At 41.2% G+C, this 24,139-nt stretch overlaps 1 protein-coding gene across 19 annotated transcripts in view; it reads left to right on the forward strand.

Moving 5' to 3' along the window:
- Positions 1-24,139, forward strand: part of LOC120947225 (disintegrin and metalloproteinase domain-containing protein unc-71) — a 110,470-nt gene that overhangs the window by 73,302 nt on the left and 13,029 nt on the right. For 9 of the 19 annotated variants that reach the window (XM_049608738.1, XM_049608772.1, XM_049608770.1 and 6 more), the window contains 16 exons: positions 155-303; positions 1,717-1,779; positions 2,984-3,063; positions 3,209-3,278; positions 3,374-3,520; positions 3,849-4,145; positions 4,249-4,421; positions 4,490-4,659; positions 4,738-4,901; positions 4,964-5,279; positions 5,359-5,530; positions 5,739-5,858; positions 5,939-6,116; positions 6,395-6,548; positions 16,115-16,253; positions 21,441-21,599. In XM_049608738.1, the coding sequence (XP_049464695.1) occupies positions 155-303; positions 1,717-1,779; positions 2,984-3,063; positions 3,209-3,278; positions 3,374-3,520; positions 3,849-4,145; positions 4,249-4,421; positions 4,490-4,659; positions 4,738-4,901; positions 4,964-5,279; positions 5,359-5,530; positions 5,739-5,858; positions 5,939-6,116; positions 6,395-6,548; positions 16,115-16,253; positions 21,441-21,599 (2,551 nt within the window). Of the gene's footprint in view, positions 1-154; positions 304-1,716; positions 1,780-2,983; positions 3,064-3,208; positions 3,279-3,373; positions 3,521-3,848; positions 4,146-4,248; positions 4,422-4,489; positions 4,660-4,737; positions 4,902-4,963; positions 5,280-5,358; positions 5,531-5,738; positions 5,859-5,938; positions 6,117-6,394; positions 6,549-9,291; positions 9,395-16,114; positions 16,254-21,440; positions 21,600-24,139 lie in introns of all 19 variants that reach the window. The other 10 variants (XM_049608741.1, XM_040366675.2, XM_049608756.1 and 7 more) reach the window with 7 other exon arrangements.

Here is a 24,139-nt window from a genome sequence, read left to right on the forward strand (position 1 = left end):
CAGCAAGCTGTGTTGCATAATTTTTAGCTGCCAAATTTAATAACCGACCGCTCCTCTTTTTCTTTCTCTTTCTCTCTCTCTCTCTTTTCTATTTCTCTCTCTCTATCTCTCTCTCTCTCTATCTCTTTCTAACTCTTTGGCCACTGTTTTGAAGGTGAGGTCGAGCGTTTACTGAAGGAGCACCAGCAAAACCAAGAGCTAGTGGATAAGATCGGTAGCAGCTACTACCAGATTATCTATCCCGTACAGCTGCGCCATCATGAGAAGATGGGCATCTCGACGCGAGAAGTTAACCAGCCAAAGGTACGCTATCGCTTCCGCGAACCGGCGGATACGAACCGGACACGTACACGTAAATCTTATTATTATGAAGCTAATTATGCTGTGTATGGTGGTGATGAGACGGGTGGAACGGTATGTGTTCCTTTCTATCATAACATATGCATCCCATTTTCACATGTTTCCTGTTTTCGTTTTATGTTATTTTCTCTTATCATAGAGCTTTTGGGGTTTTGTTTTCTTGAGTTTTTTGTCCCTACCTAGTCGCATCTCTTACATTCGTACGTTTTTCCTACCTCTGTTTGGTTTTCCATTCCCGTCATCCCGCGCACATACTGTTTGAGGAGATGTTTCCCTCGACATGAGGTGCACAGTAGCCCTGAAAACAGTATGTCACTTACCCATTTTAAAAAGATATGTTCACGAGCACAAATCATCGAAATTTTAGGTTAGCTCCATACATACATGTTTTCTGTTTTCTCACGCAAAGCTCACTTCATTATCAACTCACTCAGTTCACGAGCACAAATCATCGAAATTTTAGGTTAGCTCCATACATACATGTTTTCTGTTTTCTCACGCAAAGCTCACTTCATTATCAACTCACTCAGTTACCAGCAAACCGATAGAATGCAAATGGTGCACAGCAAAACAAAAACGCTGGCAAATGTATTTGCATTAGGTACCTAAGCAAACAACCTGTAGTATTCCGAGATAACTGTGAATGTGTGGTTAAGTGGATTCTGCAGGATGCCATTCCGGTCGAATGTAAAAGGACACGCGTCACTTAAATATACTCGCTCTGTCGCTAATCTCCCCATGTCTCTAGTACTTAGACATCCGTCCATTATCTTATTACTGCTCACTTGGCACCGTCAATCTAGGCAACAATCTCTAGAGCAAATACATTACATCTGCTCCTGGCGAATAGGGCGAAAGCGTTACATATATTACATGGCTGTCCGTGTTTGCGTGTGTCTATCAGTGCAAGACAAATCGTTACATAGCATCAACAATTGAGACATCGAAGAGGTGCTTTCAGTAAAAAATAACAACATTTCTTTTTGCTTTTGCGTACGTCAGTTGCATTGCTTTCGAGCTTTTCACGTATGCAATCCGCACATACGGTTAGAACCTGTTTTACACCACTAAGAAGCAACTCGTTTGTTTGCTGGTGAAGCAGTAAGCTTTGGATGCGTACTAGGCGAAAGTTTGTTATCCTTGTTTTGTTTTACGTCAAGCGTACTATTGTTTTACCCGTACAAGATGCCCCAGCCTCTTTTGTCTCTTATTTCAGCTGCACGACACTACACGAAAACCACTTTCCCGGCGGATCGGTGGTTGCATAGGTTCGATATAACTATATTCTTTTCCTTTTCATTACTCTTTTATATCTCTGTCGCTCACTCTCGTCGTTTGCCCGGTACTGGTCCGCAGTTTCCACAGCGTGGCTATGACGGTAGCTACTCCGGCAGTGGCGGTGGCCGTGGTCGATCGAGGGTAAGTATCGACGCGTCGTACATATGAAAAAAAACGCTAATAAATTTACAATGTGATCGGAAATGATAAAGCAAATTCTCTTCCGTGGCACCTTGGGCCGGCATACATTACCGCAATCCGAGGGTGAACAGAGAAAAAAAACCCGTAGCATCGATTAAAAATCTCCAACACTCATTACAGAGCAATTCCTTAATCAGAACAGCGGGAATAATCAAGTGATGAAAAATTAGATACCGCCTTCGGTTGGCAGTTTTTCTTTGTCCGCGTGCTTTATCTCCGGGGGCTTTGGTTCCCGCTGTAGTGACCCAATTGACAGGTCGGCAAGAAAGTCGATGCCGAAACGGTGGAATGTACACGGCTCCGAACGCCGATCGTGCAAAGGGATTGAGAGTGCCAACCAGAAAGAGATTTTACTGAAGCGGGGAACACAGCAAAAGAAAGAAAATGAAACACAATCACGAGATTTGCATCTTCATCGCGTCAGCGGATGCTTGTTAGGCACACGTACCTGCACAAATCGTTCGGGTCGCTTATTCGTCAGCGGAAATCATAGTCATCCGTTTCCGTTCATCCGGACAATTGCTTTCGAAACAGTGTGCTCGCATCTCGAACGTGCGGCAAGAAGGAGGGGGGGGGGGGGTGGTAAGGGGAGAAGTCTCGGCAACACATCACCACCCAAGCCAGATTGGGTGAGGGACTCAGCACTTGTTTGTTCGTGGGTCGGGCAGACTGGAGCACTGTGTGACGGAAATGAACGTATTTATTGGAAAAGAAAAATCCAACGAGAGAATGTGACCTGCTCCGGGCGTCTGCAAGAGAGTCTATGCGATGCAGATGCAAAAGACTCCGGGGCCTTCAAGGACACCGGTGACCGGGTACAAGGAATTGACAATCGACATCAGGCACGGTTACAGGCATTGGTGGTATATAATTTGAGCATGCGAATATTCGAACGAGGTTGGGCAGGGCTGTGCTGGTCCCCAGAATTGCCTTAGAGTGGATGCTGTGATCGCCGTCCCCGGGTAGGGAAGGTCATGGAGGGGTGAGGAGAGGAGGGGGGGGGGAGTAGCTGAGTTCTCTCTTACACAGACATTTACGGACGGCAACCAAACACCGCCTGCGCAATTACGATAAAACTAATGAACCTTCATTTCCCCCTTTTTACCATTTACACGTTTATCTCTCCTATCGCTTTCGTTTGCAGACTGGGAAGCATTTTCATCGAACATCACTTTTGATAAAAGCTTTTAACCATAAATTTCGATTAGATTTGGAATTAAATACGTGAGTATTCGCTGCGCTAAGCACGATTTCTCCAGCGAGCGCCTTTTTTAATCGTATCTCAGCCGTTCCAAGCCAGCCTCCTAATGGTTTACCTTTGTCTTTTGCTTTTGTGTTTCCCCCTCTCTTCAAACGCTATGCCTCACAGACAATTACTAGCTCCCAACATTGTACAGAAGCACTATCTACCTAGCGGGTTCGCTCAGGATTCACATCGAGTAAGTAGGATCGTTTAAAGGGGGGTTATTAACCAAGGGGTGCAGCAAAGTCACAGTCTCACTGACGCTCTCGTCTGGTCGGCCGCACTTGACAGGAAATTGAACACTGCTACTACCACGGTACGGTTAAAGACTATCCGGGAGCTAGTGCAGCCTTCCACACCTGCAACGGTGTCAGCGGTGTGATACACGTCGGTAATGAAACGTTTGTTATTCATCCATTTTACGGAGGTGATTTATCGGTATGTTATTTTTCCATCTTCTTTCGATTTGATAACGCGACTGACCCCGTTTAACCCGCTCTTCCCGTTAAGGGGATAAACACATCAGGAGCCGCGGTGAAGATCTTGTTGCAAGTCCCTCCGGCGTGGTCCGTGAGGTCTGAACATTCGTCCAATAGCTCGAATTCTTTCCATAGGGCTGTTTGGTGTATGTCTTGGGAGAAAGCAACATCGATAGTCAGCACTCCTCCTGTATGTGTGTGCCCTGTTAACAAAGCAAACAAACAAAACAAGCGTCTCATTTCTGTTCTGGAACAAATGCTAAAAAAACACCACCCGTTCGTTTCAGCAGAAACATCCACATGTTATATTTGAAGCACGTACAAAATCAAATAAAGGCTGTGCGAATTCTGGCAACCTCGAGTGGAGGACGCGATCGATACGCCGCGGCAGCAGCCACCATGCCGGGTTAGTGGAGCTGATCGATCGCAACGGTGCTGGCCGGTACAGGCGGGATGTGCGCGAAACCACCAAGTACATCGAAACGGCCCTCATTATCGACAAGGCGATGTTCCAGAAGCGCAACGGCAGCACCCGGACAGAGGTGGTCCACGATGCCATACAGGTGGCGAACATTGCTGATCTGGTACGTATGAAGAGGGGGGAGCAGGATATTAGGGGAAAAAATCCTGTGCCTTGATCGGGACGATTAACGTATCTTTTTCCACTCCCATTTTACCTCACTGCAGTACTTCCGTACTCTGAACACACGCGTGTCCGTTGTATATATCGAAACATGGCAGGGCCAAAACCAGGCCCAAATCGACGGAGGCAAAGATATTAGCAAAGCAATATCCAATTTTAACGACTATACATCTAGGAATTTGTATAAAATAGATAAAGATACGACCCAGCTGCTGACGTAAGTAATTTTAGCCTGTCAAAGCGTAGGACTTTTCTGATCCTTGCGTTACCTCATATCATTGGCAGTGGCGAGACATTTGCCGGCGGTGAAGTTGGCATGTCCGTTCCGGAAACCGTGTGCACACCGAAGGCTGTTGGCATAAGCGTAGACATGAATCCTTATGAGCCGCATCTGCTCGCCGGAACGATGGCGCACATGATAGGACACAACATTGGCATGGGTCACGACGATAATCGTAAGTACCGTGGGATGATGCTCGTGTAGACTACTCATTCGCTTAACATTTTTCACTGCTCTGAACACGTCTGCTCAGGTGACGAATGCATCTGTCGCGACTGGCACGGTTGCATTATGTCGCAATCGATTGTCGGTCTGGAGAACGTACAGCCGTACAAGTTTTCCGAATGCAGTCGACTGGATTACATCGATGCGTTGCGCATCGGACACGGTCTCTGTTTGTTGAACAAACCGAATGAGGTACGTTTTGGGGAGGGGATGAGAAGTGACGGAGACATTCACGACTATACCGACTTTACCAGGTGGAGCTTCGTAAGAACTGCGGCAACGGGATCGTGGAGGATGACGAGGAATGCGACTGTGGCAGTGCGCTCGATTGCGACAAGACGGATCCGTGTTGTGACGGCATCACCTGCAAGCTAAAAAAGGAGTCCCAGTGCGCGACTGGGCCCTGCTGTGATAAATGTATTCTAAAGCCTCCGGGCGTCATATGCCGCGATGCGCACAACGAGTGCGACCTACCCGAGTACTGCAATGGCGAGTCTGGCCAGTGCCCGCCCGATGTACATAAGAAGAATGGCAACCCGTGCGGTATGAACTCTACCGGCTTCTCTACAGGTATGGATTGCTTCAAACAATAATGCGTAGATAGGCACTGAAGCTCTTCCATAACGTAATTTCTTTTATTTTCGCACAGGTTACTGCTTCAACGGTGTTTGCCCTACGCAGGCCGCCCAGTGCGAGCGAATCTGGGGTTACAGCGGTACTGGTGCCGATCGAGTGTGCTACGAACAGTTCAACTCGAAGGGCTCCATTAACGGCCATTGCGGCAAGGACGCCAATGGCAACTACATCAAATGCGAGCCAGAGTAAGATCTCGCTACTCTACATTCTTCCAAGAACTTCAATTCCATATCGAATCCCCCTCTCTATATCTTTCTCTCTCTCTCTCTCTCTCTCTCTCTCTCTCTCTCTTTCTCTCTCTCTCTTGCTCTCTCTCTATTATTATCTCTCTCTTTCTTCATTTTTCCATCTTACTCATGCTTTCTTTCTCTATTTTCGTTTCCTTATGTCCAGGAATATTCAGTGTGGTTCACTTCAGTGCAAGGATGGCGACCGTACGCCAGTGGAGGACTGCTGCGAACATTTGTACTCGCGGGCAATCATCTCCATACGCGGCACGGAGTACGAATGCAAGTAAGTTTTACGACAATCATCACCATTGAAACTCTCATCTGACAGTGATGCACCTCTCATGTCAAATTCCTCTACGCCAGGTCAATCACTGGGGCGTCCACTAACTCCAACACGCCACCGTACGGACTGGTACGCGACGGTACACCGTGCGGTGATAATCTGATCTGCGTCAATCAGACTTGCGTCAGTATCTTTCCATACATCGATCAAACAAAGTGTCCGACGAACCATAACAATCTCGAATGCTCCGGCAATGGGGTAAGTAGAGGGGTTGTTCCAATTACCTGCTCTTTTTTTCTCTCTCTCTCTCTCTCTCTCTTTGTCTGTGTACATCTGCGTTACCAGAATCCCTGATTGCTCGGAATTTGATGGGAAATACTCACTCTATAGAAAAAGAGCGAGCAAAATACTCCAATATGTCAGAACATCGGGAGTGTTTAGTTGACGCGCCACAATGGCGGCATGCAAAGATGCCTCTGATCCTAACCCACTTTCCCCTCCACATACCACCCGCTCCTCTTGTCTGTTTCCGGCAGGACTGTACCAACAACAATAAGTGCTTCTGCAAGTTTGGCTGGACTGGCCCGGATTGCTCAATTCAGGCGCATATCACTACCACGTACCCGTCGCTGATCACGTCCACCACGTCGGAAAGCACTATCATCATGGAGAAGAAAACGACTCGCTACGGTAAGTCTATTCGTTGCCCGTGCTTGCTGCGTTCCATATTTTCCAACCCAAAAAACAACAACAACCAACAGTAGTGTTTGCTACGTCTTGTTAAACAATTTCAGTTTGTCCGATGGTTTCGTTTTAGACATTTTAATGCTTTTGTTTTTGATCAATACACCGTGTAGAAATGTTATACAACATACCTCAAGCCAAATACTGCCGATTTGCATTATAATTAAGTAAAGCAATAATAAGTCATACAGAAGAAGGAAACCTTAGCTGCTGTGCAAAACATTACCAGAGCACAAGAACACACATGCCACATTCTAAACAATGAGCAGAAACAGGAAAAAAGCATTACAACTACCCATGCAACACTCACATGCCCAAGTTTCCTTACAAGATCAATGATCAGTAGAGCCGAAAAGGAAAAAGTAGAACCCTTTTCCTTTTAACCTGTCAGCCGTGAACAACACACCCTAAAAACATGAGTGACTTTTCGAGCATACATTTTAGGTCTCTCTCTCTCTCTCTCTCTCTCTCTCTCTCTCTCTCTCTCTCATTCTCTCTCTCTCTCTCTCCCTTTCGCTCTCTCTCTCTCTCTCTCTATGTATATATATGGATATATATATATATCTTTCCACACGTCTCGTGCATACTTATTACCCTGGGTTTAAGAAACACTATTAATGGGTTTCTAATCGTTTCAGCGCCTTGGAAAGTTGCTCTAGGGATAGTAAAGTTTTCTCGATTTACCATAATGCAGATTCTTTCGATCGTGCCCCCCTCAAATCACCTCTTTTCATTTGATTTTGTCAAGCAAATCAGGTATACGGTTGGGATTGTTAGGATTCATAAATTGTCGCAAGAGGGCGCTAGCGTACGCGAACCCAACTAACAAATTGATCAGCACCTAATTCCGTGCCTATTTCTACTCATGCTAGTTGTTTGCATTAATTAAAGTACACTCGAGTCTCTTATGGCATAAGTGCCGACTAGGCTCGGGCGACTGTAACAGTGCGTTTGAATGAGCTATAGCTATGCTATAGTTAGTTTTCCTGATTCAGTTGATAGCCAAGAAGAAAGCTCAAGCTACAGCGAACCATACCCTCCCCATCCACACAAACATACAGCGCCACAAAGATTAACCGGCAACAAATTATGACAATGGTAATCGTCAACTTGTTTTCGACAGTTTCACACAGCAAACACATTCACGCCTACACACAGCCACGAATAAATCGTCTTCAAATTTGAGTCTCATGTTACGCTATTACTAGAGCGACAGTGTATTGTTCCTGCGTTAAGTTTGCATTATGTTGTGTTCATCACTCTATAAAGACCGTTTTGACGTTTCTTCGCTTTGTCTCTTTGTTTATAATGCAAAGCTTACATGAGAGAAAAAACACAATGTTTTCGTTCGCTACAACTACATACCTCGTGTTCCGGTAAAGGGCCCTTTAGTTGGGCACTACGCAATCAGCAATGCAGTAATCAGTAACGCCGAAATGCATCTCATGAATCCGATCCGAACGTATGGATAATTCAAAAATTAAAATTAGATTTTTATGTGTTCGAAGATACGGGATAATCGTTACTTGCCAAATTAACGCATTTAAACACTCATACGCGCTGAAATCTGCATCAATATCATGCAAACTGTTGCATGATTGCATTGGGAAACTATTTGAAGCAATGCAACCAAGTTGTGCAATCAGTGTAGAACACAATAGAGTAGCGGATTGCATACGGAGAGGCTAAAAATTGTTCCAAACGGTTGCGATTGCGGTTTCTGATTGTGTTACTCCCGTCTAAAGGGGCGCTTAAGGCTTTACGGAACGTAACAGAACGCCAAGGCCGCTTCTCTTTCTTTTTCTCTTTCTCTTTCTTTGTTTCTCTCTCTCTCTCTTGGATCATTTCCGTTCCTTGTTGGTGTTGCCACAAATACCGAATAAAAAAAAACTCCAGTAATAAAACCACTACAAGCTACCAAACATCGTATCTGTCCAACGCGACAAGCATTATAACTGCCATACGGTGCAGATTCCATACACATCTTAGTCAATACTTTGCTATAAAATGTTTCTCTCCTTGTTTCTTTCTCCTCTCGCCTACCGACATCACAACGTACAAAATCGCCGTCACCACACCTTGATTCGCATCAAAACAAAAAATCCATTACAAATGCCAATTGTAAAATCTAAAACAAAAAACAATCGTCGATTGCATCCAATCCCCGCACGATGTTCGATGCAAAACGTGTGCGAACGACCGCGGCAAACAAATCCTCCAACATCGATTAATGCCGATACACAAAACTGACACCATTACTACCCCTTCACACCCACAACCATGTGTGCACGTGTGTGTATGTCTGCCATTCTGTCTGCCCAACGTGTAACATATCCGGAAACACCGGCCTCGTTTGTTTCAATCTGGTTGAAAAACTGGACACTCGCAAAACGCATCCTTTGTCGGTTCACTCCGCCATTACAAAACATGCACGTACGCACACATACACACACAACGCTCTTACCTACGCGCACTCTGATCACGTGCTGCCCACCTCGTTCACGAATGCGCCCTGATGCGCTCAATACGGCAACACAAATACCTAAACCCACCATCAAACTCCATATCAAATGCAAACGAAACAACTGAATCGCACAAATCGATGGCACAAACCAACAAAAAAAAATCGTCAATAAAAAACGAACTACAATGATGCATTTACTGATAACTGATGGTTGGGCCCACATAGATCACGACCAGGGTAAGGTCAGCACCCTGGCAATGGTAATCATGTTAGTGGTAATCGTCAAATGTGTCTTCCTTTGTTTCGCGTTAATGGCTGTTTGCTACAGGTAAAATGAACCAATACCTATAATTATTTGTTCAATTCACAATCATTCAAAACTTCCTAGTAACTGTGACTGTCCCTTAAAAACTGAACCGAACCTTCTTCTCGCACCGTGTAATTGAAAACTGTGTTTTAAGTAGCTTCTGTATTGCAAACGTATACAGGATTGTTTTAATACTTTCAAATAGTAACCACGAGTTGTGGATGGTTTTAAGATTTATTTTTGTTTGTCATGTTTGATGAATATCTAAAACTGATGTATGTCAAAATCTAGCTAAAATTATCCTATGTTGTAAGGTTCATAGCGTGTTGTAACGTGTTTTCGTGCTATTCAATGTGTCCAAACAGCGTAACTTGAAAAGCGTTACCTTTCAGTTTTAAATTTACGTTTCATGCGCTCTGCGGTGCGTGTTACTTGGGAAAAACACACGGTGCGTTTGTTTAAGTGCAGTCGCACAACACTACTTGTCAAAGCAACACTTCTATTTTGCGGATGCTTCTATCGAGTGCGATTTAGCATCTTTTAATTTAATAAATGTTACTTGTTTGAGCGATTTTTAAAAGAAACACATGAATAAGCAGTGTTTGCGTTGCATTTTTTGCAGTACTCTCTGTGTGTGCGTGATTTTTTTTTCATACGCGTTATTTACGCCTGACACCGACACGTCATTCGACAATCGTCCAACTGTGTCAACTAAATGGTTTAACACCATTACCATATTGTGTGTTCATCATCACCAAATGATTGAAGTTTTGTTTTATATTTGTTCACCATCATCCTCGACATCAACCAACAAAAAGTCATCCATATATGTCAAATGTTTTTCCTACCCTATAACTTTATTTATTTTTATGTTAAGATTTTGTATGTTTTTTCTTCTTCTTCCGGTTTTTATTTACATTTTTCCAAAACTCTTCCAGATCCCCTAAAACTATTCCCGACAAGCCTGTGGTGCAAGCACGCAGGCGTCCGGCTAATAAACTCAATACCGGCCTAAAATCTAACGTTTAAACCACTCGAATTGGATGAAAGGATGGAGCAAAATGTTAAGCAACGTAATCAAGATAATTCAAACATGATGTGCCAATCAATCAATCGGAAATTTGGAACTCTTTACGCAGATCATGATTTAAATAAATTTAATAATTATAATAAATCATAAAAAAAATCATCAAACCTGTCAGTTAAGTGAACTAGATTTAAAAATTAACTTAAACACTTAGTAACACCCAAGCTTGAAGGGTGCAGATGTCATGTTCTAAACGTCAAAATAAATGGAAAATAATTTGCTAATACTGTCAAGCTGGGCTTTTTAGTGACATTTGTAAAGTGAAAACGCAAATCGGTTACTAATCAGCATACATCATCAACTTAATCTGCTATGACGAATCGTGCGTTACGCTCCGCTGTCAATAGCGTGACCAACACAACAGTTAGCAGACACGAATTGTTTTATGCGCAGCAAATCTGCCGTGGAGTATTGTACTCTACTGCTAAGAGCTTTCACACGCTTTCAAGTACTGCTTGTGTCACTTTGTGCGAGGCCATCGTGCAGTCAGGCTTTAAGGATTTTTTTTTTGTTTTTATTCATTTTTGTTGTTAGTTTCTTGTTTTGATATGTATACATACCTCTCTCTGTCTCTCTTTCTGTCTTTGTATCTTTCCGTTTTTTCATTTGATTGATATCCGTCCACATATGTGTTAATCTGTACCAACCGTATTTTAGCCACTCTGCAATAGTAACGTTTCTGTCAGTGTCTCAATGTTCGCACACACACATACATTCAAATTCTAGTTCTTTGAGTTGATTTGTCTTTCAAATAATTTGTACGATTTAATTTCATTGTTGTGTTATTTTCTTGTACTTTATTCTGTTTTTATTTTCCTACAAAATTTCGTTTGTTTACATTATTTTTTTCTCATCGTCATTTTGCTTCTATGTTATATATTAGTCCTTATTACTTTAAGCTACTATGATTTGTTTTCATCCCTTTTTCCATAAGCAAAATCATTATAAAATAACAATACACACACCACAAACCAGCCACATTCTTGCTCACCGTTTTTTTACTACTTGTCTGTATCGAGTGTAATTTGCATATACATAATACATATGTATATAGATATTTCCGTTTATTTTTGCATATGTTTACTTTCGTATGACGTGTTGATGTGTTGTGTGCCGTGTAATTATGTGAATCTGTGCCTATTGTTAATGCATTGGAAGTACGTTGTGAGCAAAAATCAAACAAAAACTCTTATTTCAAAACAAGCAAATCCCATATGTCACTCGTATGTATCGTTTCTGGCTGTCTACTCTTCCTCTGTCTCTGTCTCTCTCGCTCTCTCTCTCTCTCTCTCTCTCTCTCTCTCTCTCTCTCTCTCTCTCTCTCTCTGTCTCTCTCTCTCTCTAATATTTCTGTTAAACGAGCGATTTCTTTTTATGGGTTTCTATTTTTTTCTGTTTTTCTTTTAAATGCTGTTGTATTTAATATCTGTTGTATGATGATGCCTCTCTCTTCATCTTCACCATTCTGCACATACACACACACACATATTGCAATCGCTCCTTTGTTACGTTTTTGGTCAACTATGTATCTCTCTGTTCGTTTACCTTAATGAAACATTTGTTTGTCGTGTCGTTATAAATAATTGTACAATAATTTTAAAATCAAATCAATTACCCATTAAAACCATCAAAACTTGTCTCAAAGTCGAAGCAGCTATAATACAACCCAACGATAAGACGCTTTATTTTTCCGTTTTTTTAATTAAGTGTTTACTGCAAAACATTTCTAATGCGGCTCTCTACTATGGTGACGATATTATGTGGTTGAATGTCAAATTGGCACTCAAAAATATTTGTACTTCAAAAACTCTCCTCCTTTGTAACTGTTTTCAACATCACCTGCACCTGTTATGATATAAGCGTTTACGGATGTTTCGTTTCCCTCGCAAAATCTCAATGTTCGCATAAGCTGATGATAGTGCTCGTCCTCCACGATGTTTGGCGAATATTGGTTGTTTGCGTTTCACAATCCTCATTTCTATTTACTTTATGTACACTCTCTCTCTCTCTCTCTCTTTCTTTCTCTGTCTCACACACACACGCCCCTCTTTTCACAGCACCCCGTCTTCAATTAATTTTCTGTTTGGGGGCTGAAAATGCAATAAAATACCGGTTTCGTATGGGCGATGTGCTATAGTGTCATTTGTATAACATAGCTTGAACCATTTTTATTTTTATTTTTGGGCATACATTTGGGAATAAAGTAAATTACATTCCAAAAAATTATTAACATAACACGATAATGGTGATGTTTGAGTGCTTTCATCTTGCCAGGTCCAGCAAAACCATTTTTTCTCTCTCAATGTTTTGTTTGTTTTCAGATTAACATTTTGTGACATTATATTTAATCTGTCTTTTGGCAGAATTTCGAAATTTAATTTCTTGTGCCTGGAACTGACCTTCGCTGGATGACTTTTTTGTCCATATTTTTTATATAGGTTTCGTTCATTATTACTCTTTATAGTATGAGAAATATCCCAATGTCCATCGCCAACATACTGTGTATGTTAATTATACTCCAATTAAACTGAACGTTTTATAACAAACATGTTAACCGCAGTACATTAGTCAACCTCTCTACTTCCATCATCCCTTTCACCCGTTTCGCTACAAAAAAACGTAACGTCGTTGCATTTCTTATCCGCTCATGGTAAAATTACTTCGTTTACGTTGTTCGAACACATCAAAAACATTGTGCGTTTGTCCAATCCGAACGCCACTAGATGTCGCACGTGCGCTCCCTGTTGACTTTTTTGTATTCTTTCTGGTCATTGCTTGCTTGCGCTCTTCTTATGCCTCCTGTTTTTGGATAGCTGACCTTCGGTGGCAGTGATTTTTTGCCCGAAAAGCTCCCGTTTTCGTACGCCTCAAACAAAAGCAGTAGATTGTGAATGCTGTTCAATGTGAAGCAAGCAAGCTTTCAGTCATCGCTTTCAATCATGTATGTACTCGTACTCTTCTAAAACAAAACAAACGGCAAAATGTCATGCCCACTAGGTACGGTAGGTCCGATATACGCCTGGACAACCCGTACGCACGCTCGACTGCGGACGCCTGGACTGGCTATTTGATGTTGCATATTTTTGTCCTGATTTTTCGCCCGTGTCAGTGACGGGAGGAAAGGTCACCCTTTTGTTTGAAGCGTTATTTCTTTTGATAGGAGAGTGAGTTGAATGAGCAAAAGAGTAAAAGAGGGCGGCCGATCACTGTCGTATTCGAACACAAAAAGCCCACCTAATATAGTATCGAACGTTGTTTTTCAAGATACACGAAAAACACGATTCGATTGATATTGCCGCAAGTCTGGTAATCTCACCCCTTGCGTGTGTATGAGCGTGTATGTTAGAGGCGTTCCTTGTACGAATTTGGACAGGTTCCCGTATACATCAATGGCCTTCAATAGAAAACTGCTAAAAGCTAGACGCACTGGACACACAGTGAATGATTCCTGTGACTTTCGACGAATCGGTAAGGCGTGTGTGCACTTCAGGCACCAAAAGCGTGCAAGACTTTAACGTACCGATGAGGGGCAATATGCAACAGCAATATCCTCCAGGAACTTATTATCGAGATATTAGTCGTGCCGTTTGTATTTTTGTTGTTGTTTTCCTTCAAGAAGATAGTTTTGATTATGAATTTCACCTTAAACATGCCTTCAATACTTTGATAAAATATTTGCCACACACAGTTTGCCTGCACACCAGCACATACCTGAAAGACTCGGAGCCTTAATTTCATATATATCTGCTTTGTCTGTTTATGTTCCGGTAATTTGCTTTTTTTTAAATATTTTTTATTATTCATTAAAGAAACATTACTATGCAAACAGGTAATGCAAACAAGGCAACTACTAGCCTTTCTTTATTTTAGTTTGTTTTCCTTTTTGGTGATGTCGTGGGGGGAGGGGGGATAGAGCAACACACCCCCTTATACTGAAGATTACCATTGTCATAAACAGAACGGTAAACAACACAATGCTCTCGTCACTAGACCAACCATCGCCGGCGTTGTGATAGTGTCTTAATTGTCCAGATAGTACATTTCTCGTAGCTGTGCTCTTGTTCTGTCGTCATGTATGTTCCGCCCTTTGCCTAGCAGCTATTCTAACACAGATGCTCTACCTATACCTTCCGCGATTTCTGCAATGAAAGGCTACGAAAGGTGTCTTCTTCCACGCTTCCATTAGTGGTGGTGTTTCAAACCCTACATCAGCATTGATATTTTACAATACGATAGTTTCAGACACTCATTCATACAAAAAGTAAACTCACCGTACAACACCATGCTAGCAAATACACTTCTCACTTTTCACTATAGCCTCTTATATGCTCTCTACGCTAAAGGACAATATTAGTCGACTTAGCCGAAAGGACTAGCTACGGCGCCCTATATTATTCATCTTTCACGGTTAGGGATGCCACTTACATTTGAAAAACCTACTCTGCTCTCAGTAAATTGGCAACACAACTACAGAAAACCCGAAAACTAACACCAGTCGTACGCAATTTCCATGCCAAAACGAATGCTCAAAACATGCGGTGTTTGCGTAGCGTTATTTGCTTATCATTCTTTAGTTGTTGAACAACTTTAATTTAGAAAAAAACCTCCCCAAAAACACTCTTCCACCTGCAAATTAGTAAACTAGATATGAGCATTACTAAAACATTTCTCTTCTCTTTCTTTTCTTTCTTTGTCTCGAAATGAAAACAAACCAAAACAACCGACACACACAAACTAAAATCTAAACCATAACTGTGTATGATTGTGTGTACACACGCACACACGCATGTTAACGGTGGTGGTACTAACCAAACGTGATATGTTTTGAACCGACCAAATAAAACAAACACACACAAAAATATAAAATATCTTCGCTCTTCTGGGTGATCCACGCATTTATCGCACAAAACGTCTCAACCACGACAAAAAAAACTACCCGAACAACACGGCGGATCACGCCCGGTTGCCTAACAAACCTGTATACTACCGCTGTACGATTATCATTTACGCGCCACTGATGCGACGCGCAACATGTTCTGTTATCTATCACGAATGCTATTACAAACACTTGTGAAAACTGCACCGAAAAACGAATAAAAAATTTACTTTAATGTGCCTGTGCGTGGGTCTCAACGGTGTTTGTGATGTACATACGGAATGTACGATATCTGTATAATATGCTCATCCCACTATGCTATGTGCGGTGGGGTTTTGATACATTTGTGCGTCTGCATGCATCAATGCATCGCTTGTATCTACTCACGTGTGCGTGTGTGTGTGTAACGATCTAACTAACGTGATAACTGTTATACATCGCGATCGGTAACAATCTTTGCAATCATACACACCTTTTTCAATATCGCAATACAATCACAACCCGACTTATCGAACCTCGGTACTACTTAACAATCAAAATAAAACAACAACAAAAACACGCACCACACATATGCAACGGAATCTGTTCAACGCATGGCATCCTCGCGCGGGTGGTGACGACGGCATCGACCTTTACTCTGCCCGTCGGTGTGGCCGACTGAACGCCACCAACGAAATCTGACTCGATCACAAAACTCCGGAACTTCGGTGTCTTCTGCTCTGTCGGAAAAAAAACAAACCAAAAACTGAACGAAACTAACTAAAACTGCAACAAACAGCCAACTACCACGGCTCAAACACAGTGTTTCTAGTCGGTGTTTTAATGTCGGTTGTTGGGGGTGTTTTTATAACGTTTGCTCTGATGGCTTTGTGCTACAGGTCAGTTGTAGTACATAATAACTTCTCCTTGTGCCTAAGGTTAGTGACTTTTTCCGTTTTTGTTCATTCGTTTTCATTTCTTTCACGAAACAAATATTTGCTATACTACTAGTATCAAACTACTGCTGCTACTACTACCCCTATACAACAAAAACTCGTCTCCCCTCTCTCTCTCTCTCTCTATATATATATATAACACTAGACCTCAATACTGATATAACTAAAGTTTCTCTACTGTTGCGAAATCTTACTTCTACAACTATCAATATGACACTTCGCCTACTGTCTCTAAATCTAACAAAACGTTTCTGTTTTCAATAAATATAACATGTAATTTCAATTACCACTTCTAATTTTACTACTAACACTAATGATAGTACTAAAATTACTACTACTTCCACTACTACTTTTATTCTTCACACTCTTTCTCCCACTCTCTGTCTACCAATAATTGCTGCTGACAAAAAAACATAACCAATCACGAACGCACAACTAAACTTCCCAATACAGAACAATACAAAACACTATCTCTCTCACTCTTTCTCTCTCTTTCTCTTCTCAATCACTCATACAAAAAAAGCATTATACCACTCTTGATACCTATTCTTTTCATTAGCTTCTGTACCAAAACTAATAATAATAAAAAATAAACACTATTCTACCGACTGTACTGTGGCCAAGAGAAGTTATCTCTCTAAGCTAACAGCTGCTACTTCATAATCAACCGAGCCGTGCGGAAACTATTAAAGTTACAAAAAGTATCCCTAGTTTGCATGCCTACGAGTCAACCGGCTCTGTTAGTGAATTTTCGTTCGTTTCTTTCTTAACTATTGAAGCAACAACACCGAATAACAAAATAAAATCGTTATATATCTCAAACACTTTAATCTACCATTGCTTTGCTTTTACTGCTTATATGTACTCTCTCAGACACGTCGATTTCTTCTCCCAAAAACAACAAAACCCTGTTTTGCATCTGCAACCTTGACCTTCTCTTTTGAACGGAAACACTAGATTTTTGGATGAAACTGTTAACACTTTAATTTGGACAGTTAAATCGGCAATACTTGCAGAGTTTACCTGTCTAAAAAATAACTGACGATATTTTATAACATTCGACATTCCTTTCAATAGACACCACAATCTAACACTTGTCTACACGTCGAATGATGTAAGCTACACTGTCCAATTGAATAACACAATCGTCGGTTTCGATTGGACACACAATCAGATTTGTGTCAGATTTGGCACGATTTGTTTTTGATTTGTCAAATTTTACAAAAACAAAACATAAACATTGTCTTATTGTTAACACAAAATTCAAATGATATTGTTTATTTGGCAGTAAATAATAAAATTAATTCTGACAATATAGCATCAACCATAGAAAACCATATAAAATGGCGCCCAATCGGACATTTATGCAATCAAAATCGACGATTGTACTTTTCTATCAAACAGTGTAGCTTACACCATCTAACTTTCGTTTAGACTTTCGTGTCTCAGACGAATGTTATAGTTATATAGACAATTGTGTACTGCACTAGTAAACCCTGTGATTATGTAATCCGTACTATTTTCTTCTGTTCTATTACAAACACAGCTTAGGACATTTAAAAAGATACTTGCACCAATCACTTTATATTATTCCTATACAAAACCAATGATTCAATAATACGATCAGGCTAACTTTGTTGACTTTCATTTTTCCAGTTGTATTCATTGGTATCTGTAATAATATTGTAATCGAAAAACTACGTGAAAACAAGTGTGCACCTCGTTTTAACGAATAATTGAATTTCTTTATTAAATTCATTAAATTTATGATGTACATAAAAACAGAATTAATACTCAAACTAACATACTAAGTCATTCAAAGTGAGACAGAACGCAAAATATATTTAATTGCAGCGAACGAACGAGACGTTAACATATAACAGAAATATAAATTACAAAATCGCAAACACATTATTAGGATCCTAGGGACTGATGTTGTCTAAGTCTTTCTGTGAAATCTTCTTGGGACAAGTTAAATTCGAATTTACGAATTTAGTTTTGATTGACTTCCTACGCATAATCTACGCATTGATTTCCTTGGCGAAGTTAATGTCAGCTATTAAGTCCAAAACCATTACTTCGCTTACGATGCTCCCAAACTAATAATTATTATTTTCAAAGCGTAAATCAATGAACGCCTTACAATTATCGTTTTGATTTAATTAACCTGCCATTATGTGGGTATTGAGCCTTCGAATGGTAGAGTGAGCGCCAGAACAATTACCCAACAAAGGGTCATAGTTAGGACCAATCTATTTATTTTACTTATTAATTTGCAAATTATTTGTTTCCACTTCATTTCAACTAAACGCTTTAATAAATCAAACATCATCCTTCTGACAGTAGAGGATCAAAATATTCGTCCGCAATCTTATACTAGACCAGTGAATCCAACAACTTTTTAACCCTGTGCCGCACGCTATTTGTTGACTCACACTTCTAAACGGACCTAACTCTCTGACACGTACTAACCGCAAATTTATACTATTTTTATCGCAACGACTCATCCTCATACTCATGGACATGTTCGACTGTGAATACAATTCGATCGCTTGGTTCTGATTGTGTAGATATACGTGTTCCTTTGGACCAATCGTACCAATATTTCGACCAATCGGACTTGTCCGTACCGAAGCGAAGATCCAACGACCACACCTCCGCAGCAACTAAGCGCGCATGCGCGCATGCATTTGGTTTCACTAGACACCTGTTTGTGTTCTGTTTCGTTTTACTGACGTTTACACGATCGTGATTACCTCTATAATACGCAACAAACCTTTAGCTGCATCTCCTTCCTCCTTGCTCGCCGTTTTTTTTGCTCCCTTCTTCGTATGTCTCGCTCCTAATGTAATAACGTGAACGTGTTTGCTTTTGTACTCGATTTTATTATCTTTTTTCTTAGAGCAATTGTTAATATCTATTTGTAGCGAAGTGTTACTATTTAAACTACTACCTTAGCCTAGCAAACAGTAGAAGCACGAATTAAACACTTTCTGACTTGTTTAGTTTAGTAATATTTTCCCCTTCAATGATAAAGAAATGCATGTGAACGCTAGTTTTAAAAACGATGCACTCTGGATTGATTTGGATTTGTAGGTGTGTATGTTTGTAAGTACGCGTGTCTGCGTACGAGCGAGCGTGCCTACGAGCGTGTGTACGAGTGTGTATGCGAGTGTATGTGTGTGTGTGTGTTGGTGGGCGCTTTTGTGTGTGTGTGTGTGTGTGTGTGTTTATGTGTGTTTGAGTGAGTGATTTAAAATAGTTGGCGCATGCTACACGATAGCTCCATTTAGGCTTGGTTGTGCAGTTTTCTGCTTATTTTAATATTTTCAATTTCTTTTCATTTCGTCTCATCACGTCTATCTATTAAATGATGCATAAATTTAAATGGCATTTTAAGTGAACTACGAATGACGCAATTGAAACTATATTTATCGATTCAACCTCAATCTTTACTACAAAATAAAATCCAGAAAATTGGAGGCTTCATGAAAATCGTTCGCTCTCAAATCCTTCCGCTACTTCTCACCTTACAACACCGGCACTACCCCCACCCATTGTCATTTGTGTGTTTTGTGTTCACAGATCTGTTACATCACTCATGCCGAGTGGTTCATCAACATTCACTTGTTTCGGAATTTTGCAGTTGCTTTTACTTTCATCCTTTTCATGTTATTCCAATAACGTTAATTAATAAAAACAAGAAAAAAAACGAGCACACTTAATATTTAACATGATCTTTTTCTCTCCATCAAACCGGTAAAACAGTTATCTGAATGTTTTAAACTAAGAACATTAACATTTCTAGCAACCTGATCATGGTTCATTTGCTCCCAACTTTAAACTCCTCGAATATCTTCGTCTAGACCTCATCCTTTGTAACTCAGTTTATCTTTCCGTTTTGTGGACACTTCAACGTGCACACAATTTAACTTTTTCCATTGTTGCTATTTGCATTACGTTGCATTCTGGTTTCGTTCTGTATTTTTTTCGTTCTTCTTTTCTCATATTTTCTTTCTATATTCATCCAAGTATCTAGACAATGTTTGTCCATTTTCTATGTGTCCTTTGCATACTTATCTGTCTCCTGTCGCCTACGTCAGTTCAACTAACGTGCTTTTATTACCCTTAATCGTACCTATACTCTGTTTATCTATTATCGCAAAACGCCAAACCATTTCCCTTTTACTCTTCGTATCGTACCTGTTTATTCCCCTTTTCACATCCTCAGAAAGATTTGACCTTTAAAAAAAACAATGTTTATCTATCTATATCCTATTCATAACTTCATTAGAATTAACCAAAACACTCGCCAACCGTTTACTGTCAACAGTGACAAGTGCCAAACTGATCTGTGATTTTGTGCTTCTTCTCTTTTCTCACCAACCCTCTCTCTCTCTTTCTCTCTCACACACTCACTTTTCAATTTACCTTGCTCGGTTTCGCACACCTCCGTGATTGTCGTAATCCGTGGGTCACGACCCGGGTGGGTGTATTGTTCCATCTTCCCCACCACCAATATATGTGTGTTGGAATCGTTGGGAATGGAAACGGATATTCTTCGTATACATCTACACATATTATTGTTTCATTTACACTCTCACACACACACACGTTTACAAAATGTTACAATCACACATCATTCCCACTACTTGGTTTTGTATCATAACATTACTACGAAACACATTTTAATTTGAAACTCATGCCCCAATCTCCATCGATTCCTGCTGGATCGGTCATCATCTGAACGTTACTTAATCTGATTGTAAACTCACACGAAACACATCGCTTAATTTCGGTTCACCATCGACGCCCATCCATTATTCCGACTACAATCATCAAAAAACTCATCGAACGATAAAAAATAATAACATCGCCCTGTGACGACTACCATCTTTACCGTTGCTGTACGATCGTCGCGCGCTATCGTTCAATTCCTTTCCTCCTTATGTCATATTGCTCCTTCCATGTCACCACTATATCCAATATCCCCAAAAAACACCGTTTTTGTGCTATTTAAAATGCCTTGCATATTGAACTTGCAACCTCAAAATAATAATGAAAAATATGCATCCATCCAAATCCACCCCCGATTGAAACCAAATAACTTTCCAACCCCAAACCAATACTGCATCCCTATTCCTTGGATACACACTGTCGCGAGCGCAGAAAGAAAACGACGCGCCTTAAGTATGACCCACCGTACGTGAAGAAACCGATGGCGAAGTACGTTGGGGGCGCCACGGCGGCAAACCATCACTCGCAGGACGACGTTTCACTGGAGGGCTCGAACAAGATGATGTTCGGCAATCAAACAACCCAGTTCAGGTAAGTGCGAGGGAGCGGGCGCCGCGAGTTCTTCCGTGTTATGGGTTATTTTGGTTATGTGCGTGCGTGCGTGCGTGTGTGTGTGTGAGTGAGAGTGAATGTGTATTAGCGTATATGATATGATGAGGGGGCACGAGAGAGTGTCGCACAGCAAAAAGGGTCATCGAAAAAAAAACGCTGATCGTTTCGGGTCGAATCTCTTCATCCAAAAACAACCAACCGGGGATTCATTCTAATGCAAGGATATGGGTGGGAAAGAGTAAACTGATGGAAACTATGATTTCCGACATTTCTTCGCCCGTGTCCCGTTCGAAAGAATGCCGTACACCGTGCAGCCCGTATTTACTTGCCGCTCCTTCACGCGCTAGCACAAGAGCTCACTTGCGCTCACGTGCATATGCGGTGTCTGTACGGATCTCTTGTACGGACGTATGTAGCCGTGTGCAATTGGGTCCTTTCCTTCCTCCTCAGGTGTTTGCTCTAAAAAAAAAGTCGTACTTGCAGCTAACCACTTTCCTGCTATTCAATCATCCAAGGACATAGCTACACAACAGCAACAGCAGCAGAAGAAGAAATAGAAGAACTACTCTTACGCCCTTTGTTTTGCATTCACAATAAAGGAGTACAGGGTAGTTAGAAGAAGGATGAGGGATACGGAGAAGATGGGGGGGAGGGTCCCATTTAAGGAAAAAACTAAACATATACATACATTCTACCTCCCCCCCCCCCCCCCCTCCCGGACATGCCACCGAGTGCGCTTTGCATTGAGTCTTCTGAAAGTCACTTGACAATATGGAGCGGGAGTAGATGCGGTGCCGGCTCTGCCGGCAGTACACACGCAAAATCACTTGTACCGGAGACAAAGAAACTTACGCTCTTATCTCCTCACCCTCCTTCGTCGTGTGCACGTATGTGTGTACATTTATTTGTGTGTGTGTTTGTGAGCGCACATGCAGAGATGAAGGATTCGCTCAGCGTACCGATCGCCGGTGCAGCGGATTTCTTTATCATCCTTCATTTTGCAAACCCTGCTTGCGATGACTGTGGCATAGTTTACCTTTTGATTATACCTGGCATTCTTGGGTGCATAGTTTTGAGTTTCTACCACTTACCGTGTTGCCAATGGGGGTTTTAGACGCATTGCACGCCGACCGTACGCCTTGCACATGACAGGAAACGGTTGCCTTCTAGGTTCACAGTGCCTTTCACGCCCTAATCATCCGCCCGGAGGGGCTGGCAAGGTTGTAGAAGAAAAACAAAAAAACGACCACACGATAAATTAAGTCGGGTTTGCTTTTATTGCTGCACTGCTGTAAGCAATGAAAGCACCACTAGCTCAGCAAGTTGATCAATCAGGTTGAACTAAAAGGAATGCTAGCATAAGACTACGTTGCTGTTCCGTTGGCCAGAAATATTTATTTGTTTTACCAATCAAATGTTTTTTATTGAGATTCCACAATGAACAATGCACTTGTCACATTACGTGTAGTTTACCCAAGTATAACAGTTTGTGTAACTATTCAACCTTATCATAGGTCTCGATCGGCAGTCCAAACAAACGGCCAAAAGTTGATATCACGCCAGCCATTCAAATCGATTAACGTTTTTTGAACGACTTTTTGAAGCTTTCCAGCTATCAAGCACACAGCATATGTAAAAATATTGAACTTTGTTGTTCGAGACACCATTCGACTTGCCGTTCGAAATTCGTGATTAGGATACACACATTTACTGTGGGAAGGCGTCTATGCTACACGACAACGAGTTACGGTTGGCACACGAAGCATTGACCGATACGTGAACTACATCTTCTACATGTCATATTCTGCGTCCATATTCAAACCTTCCTGACCAACACACACGAACCAAAACGTCATATCTCTTTCATGCTTATCATCCGTCTTTAATACATTCATCTAGATACACTAGAAGTATGAGCCTACAGTCGACACTGGAATGTAAATTGAAATCAATTCAGAAATAATTCCCACACACGCGTTGAAAATGAAACAAAGACCAACAGAAGAAAAATCGTCGTTCGTGACTCGTTTCGGGAGTCTGCAAATTGGGCTCCCTTAAAATTGCCATTTTTCTTACCGATACCATTCGTAGACAATTCTTTAGAGTGATGTTTTGTTTTGTATTGATTTTGGATTTTACGAGCTGCTTAGCGAAAAAACAACACACCCATAAAACAATCCCACCTTCTCCCAACTTAACGATGATCCTTGATTGATGCTGTATTATGCTACTTTAAACAAATTATAAAATATCACTTAAAAAATTATGAAATAACAACGACACAAGCGTTACCCCGTTTTCATACCCAATCATGTGTGTTGTGCATATTACGTTTAGCTTTTCCTTTGTATTGCGCCCTATTTAACCACTAGTTTGGCTGAATTTATTTCTTCTCTACCTCTATCTCTCTTTCTTCCTCTCTCATTCTCTCTCTCTTTTTCTCTCATTCTCTTCTCTCTGTCTCTCTCCCTATCTCTTTGTTACTTATACACATTTTTGCAACCGCAACTCGATTATTG

Source organism: Anopheles coluzzii, chromosome X, assembly GCF_943734685.1.
Source record: "Anopheles coluzzii chromosome X, AcolN3, whole genome shotgun sequence".
Taxonomy (NCBI): domain Eukaryota; kingdom Metazoa; phylum Arthropoda; class Insecta; order Diptera; family Culicidae; genus Anopheles; species Anopheles coluzzii.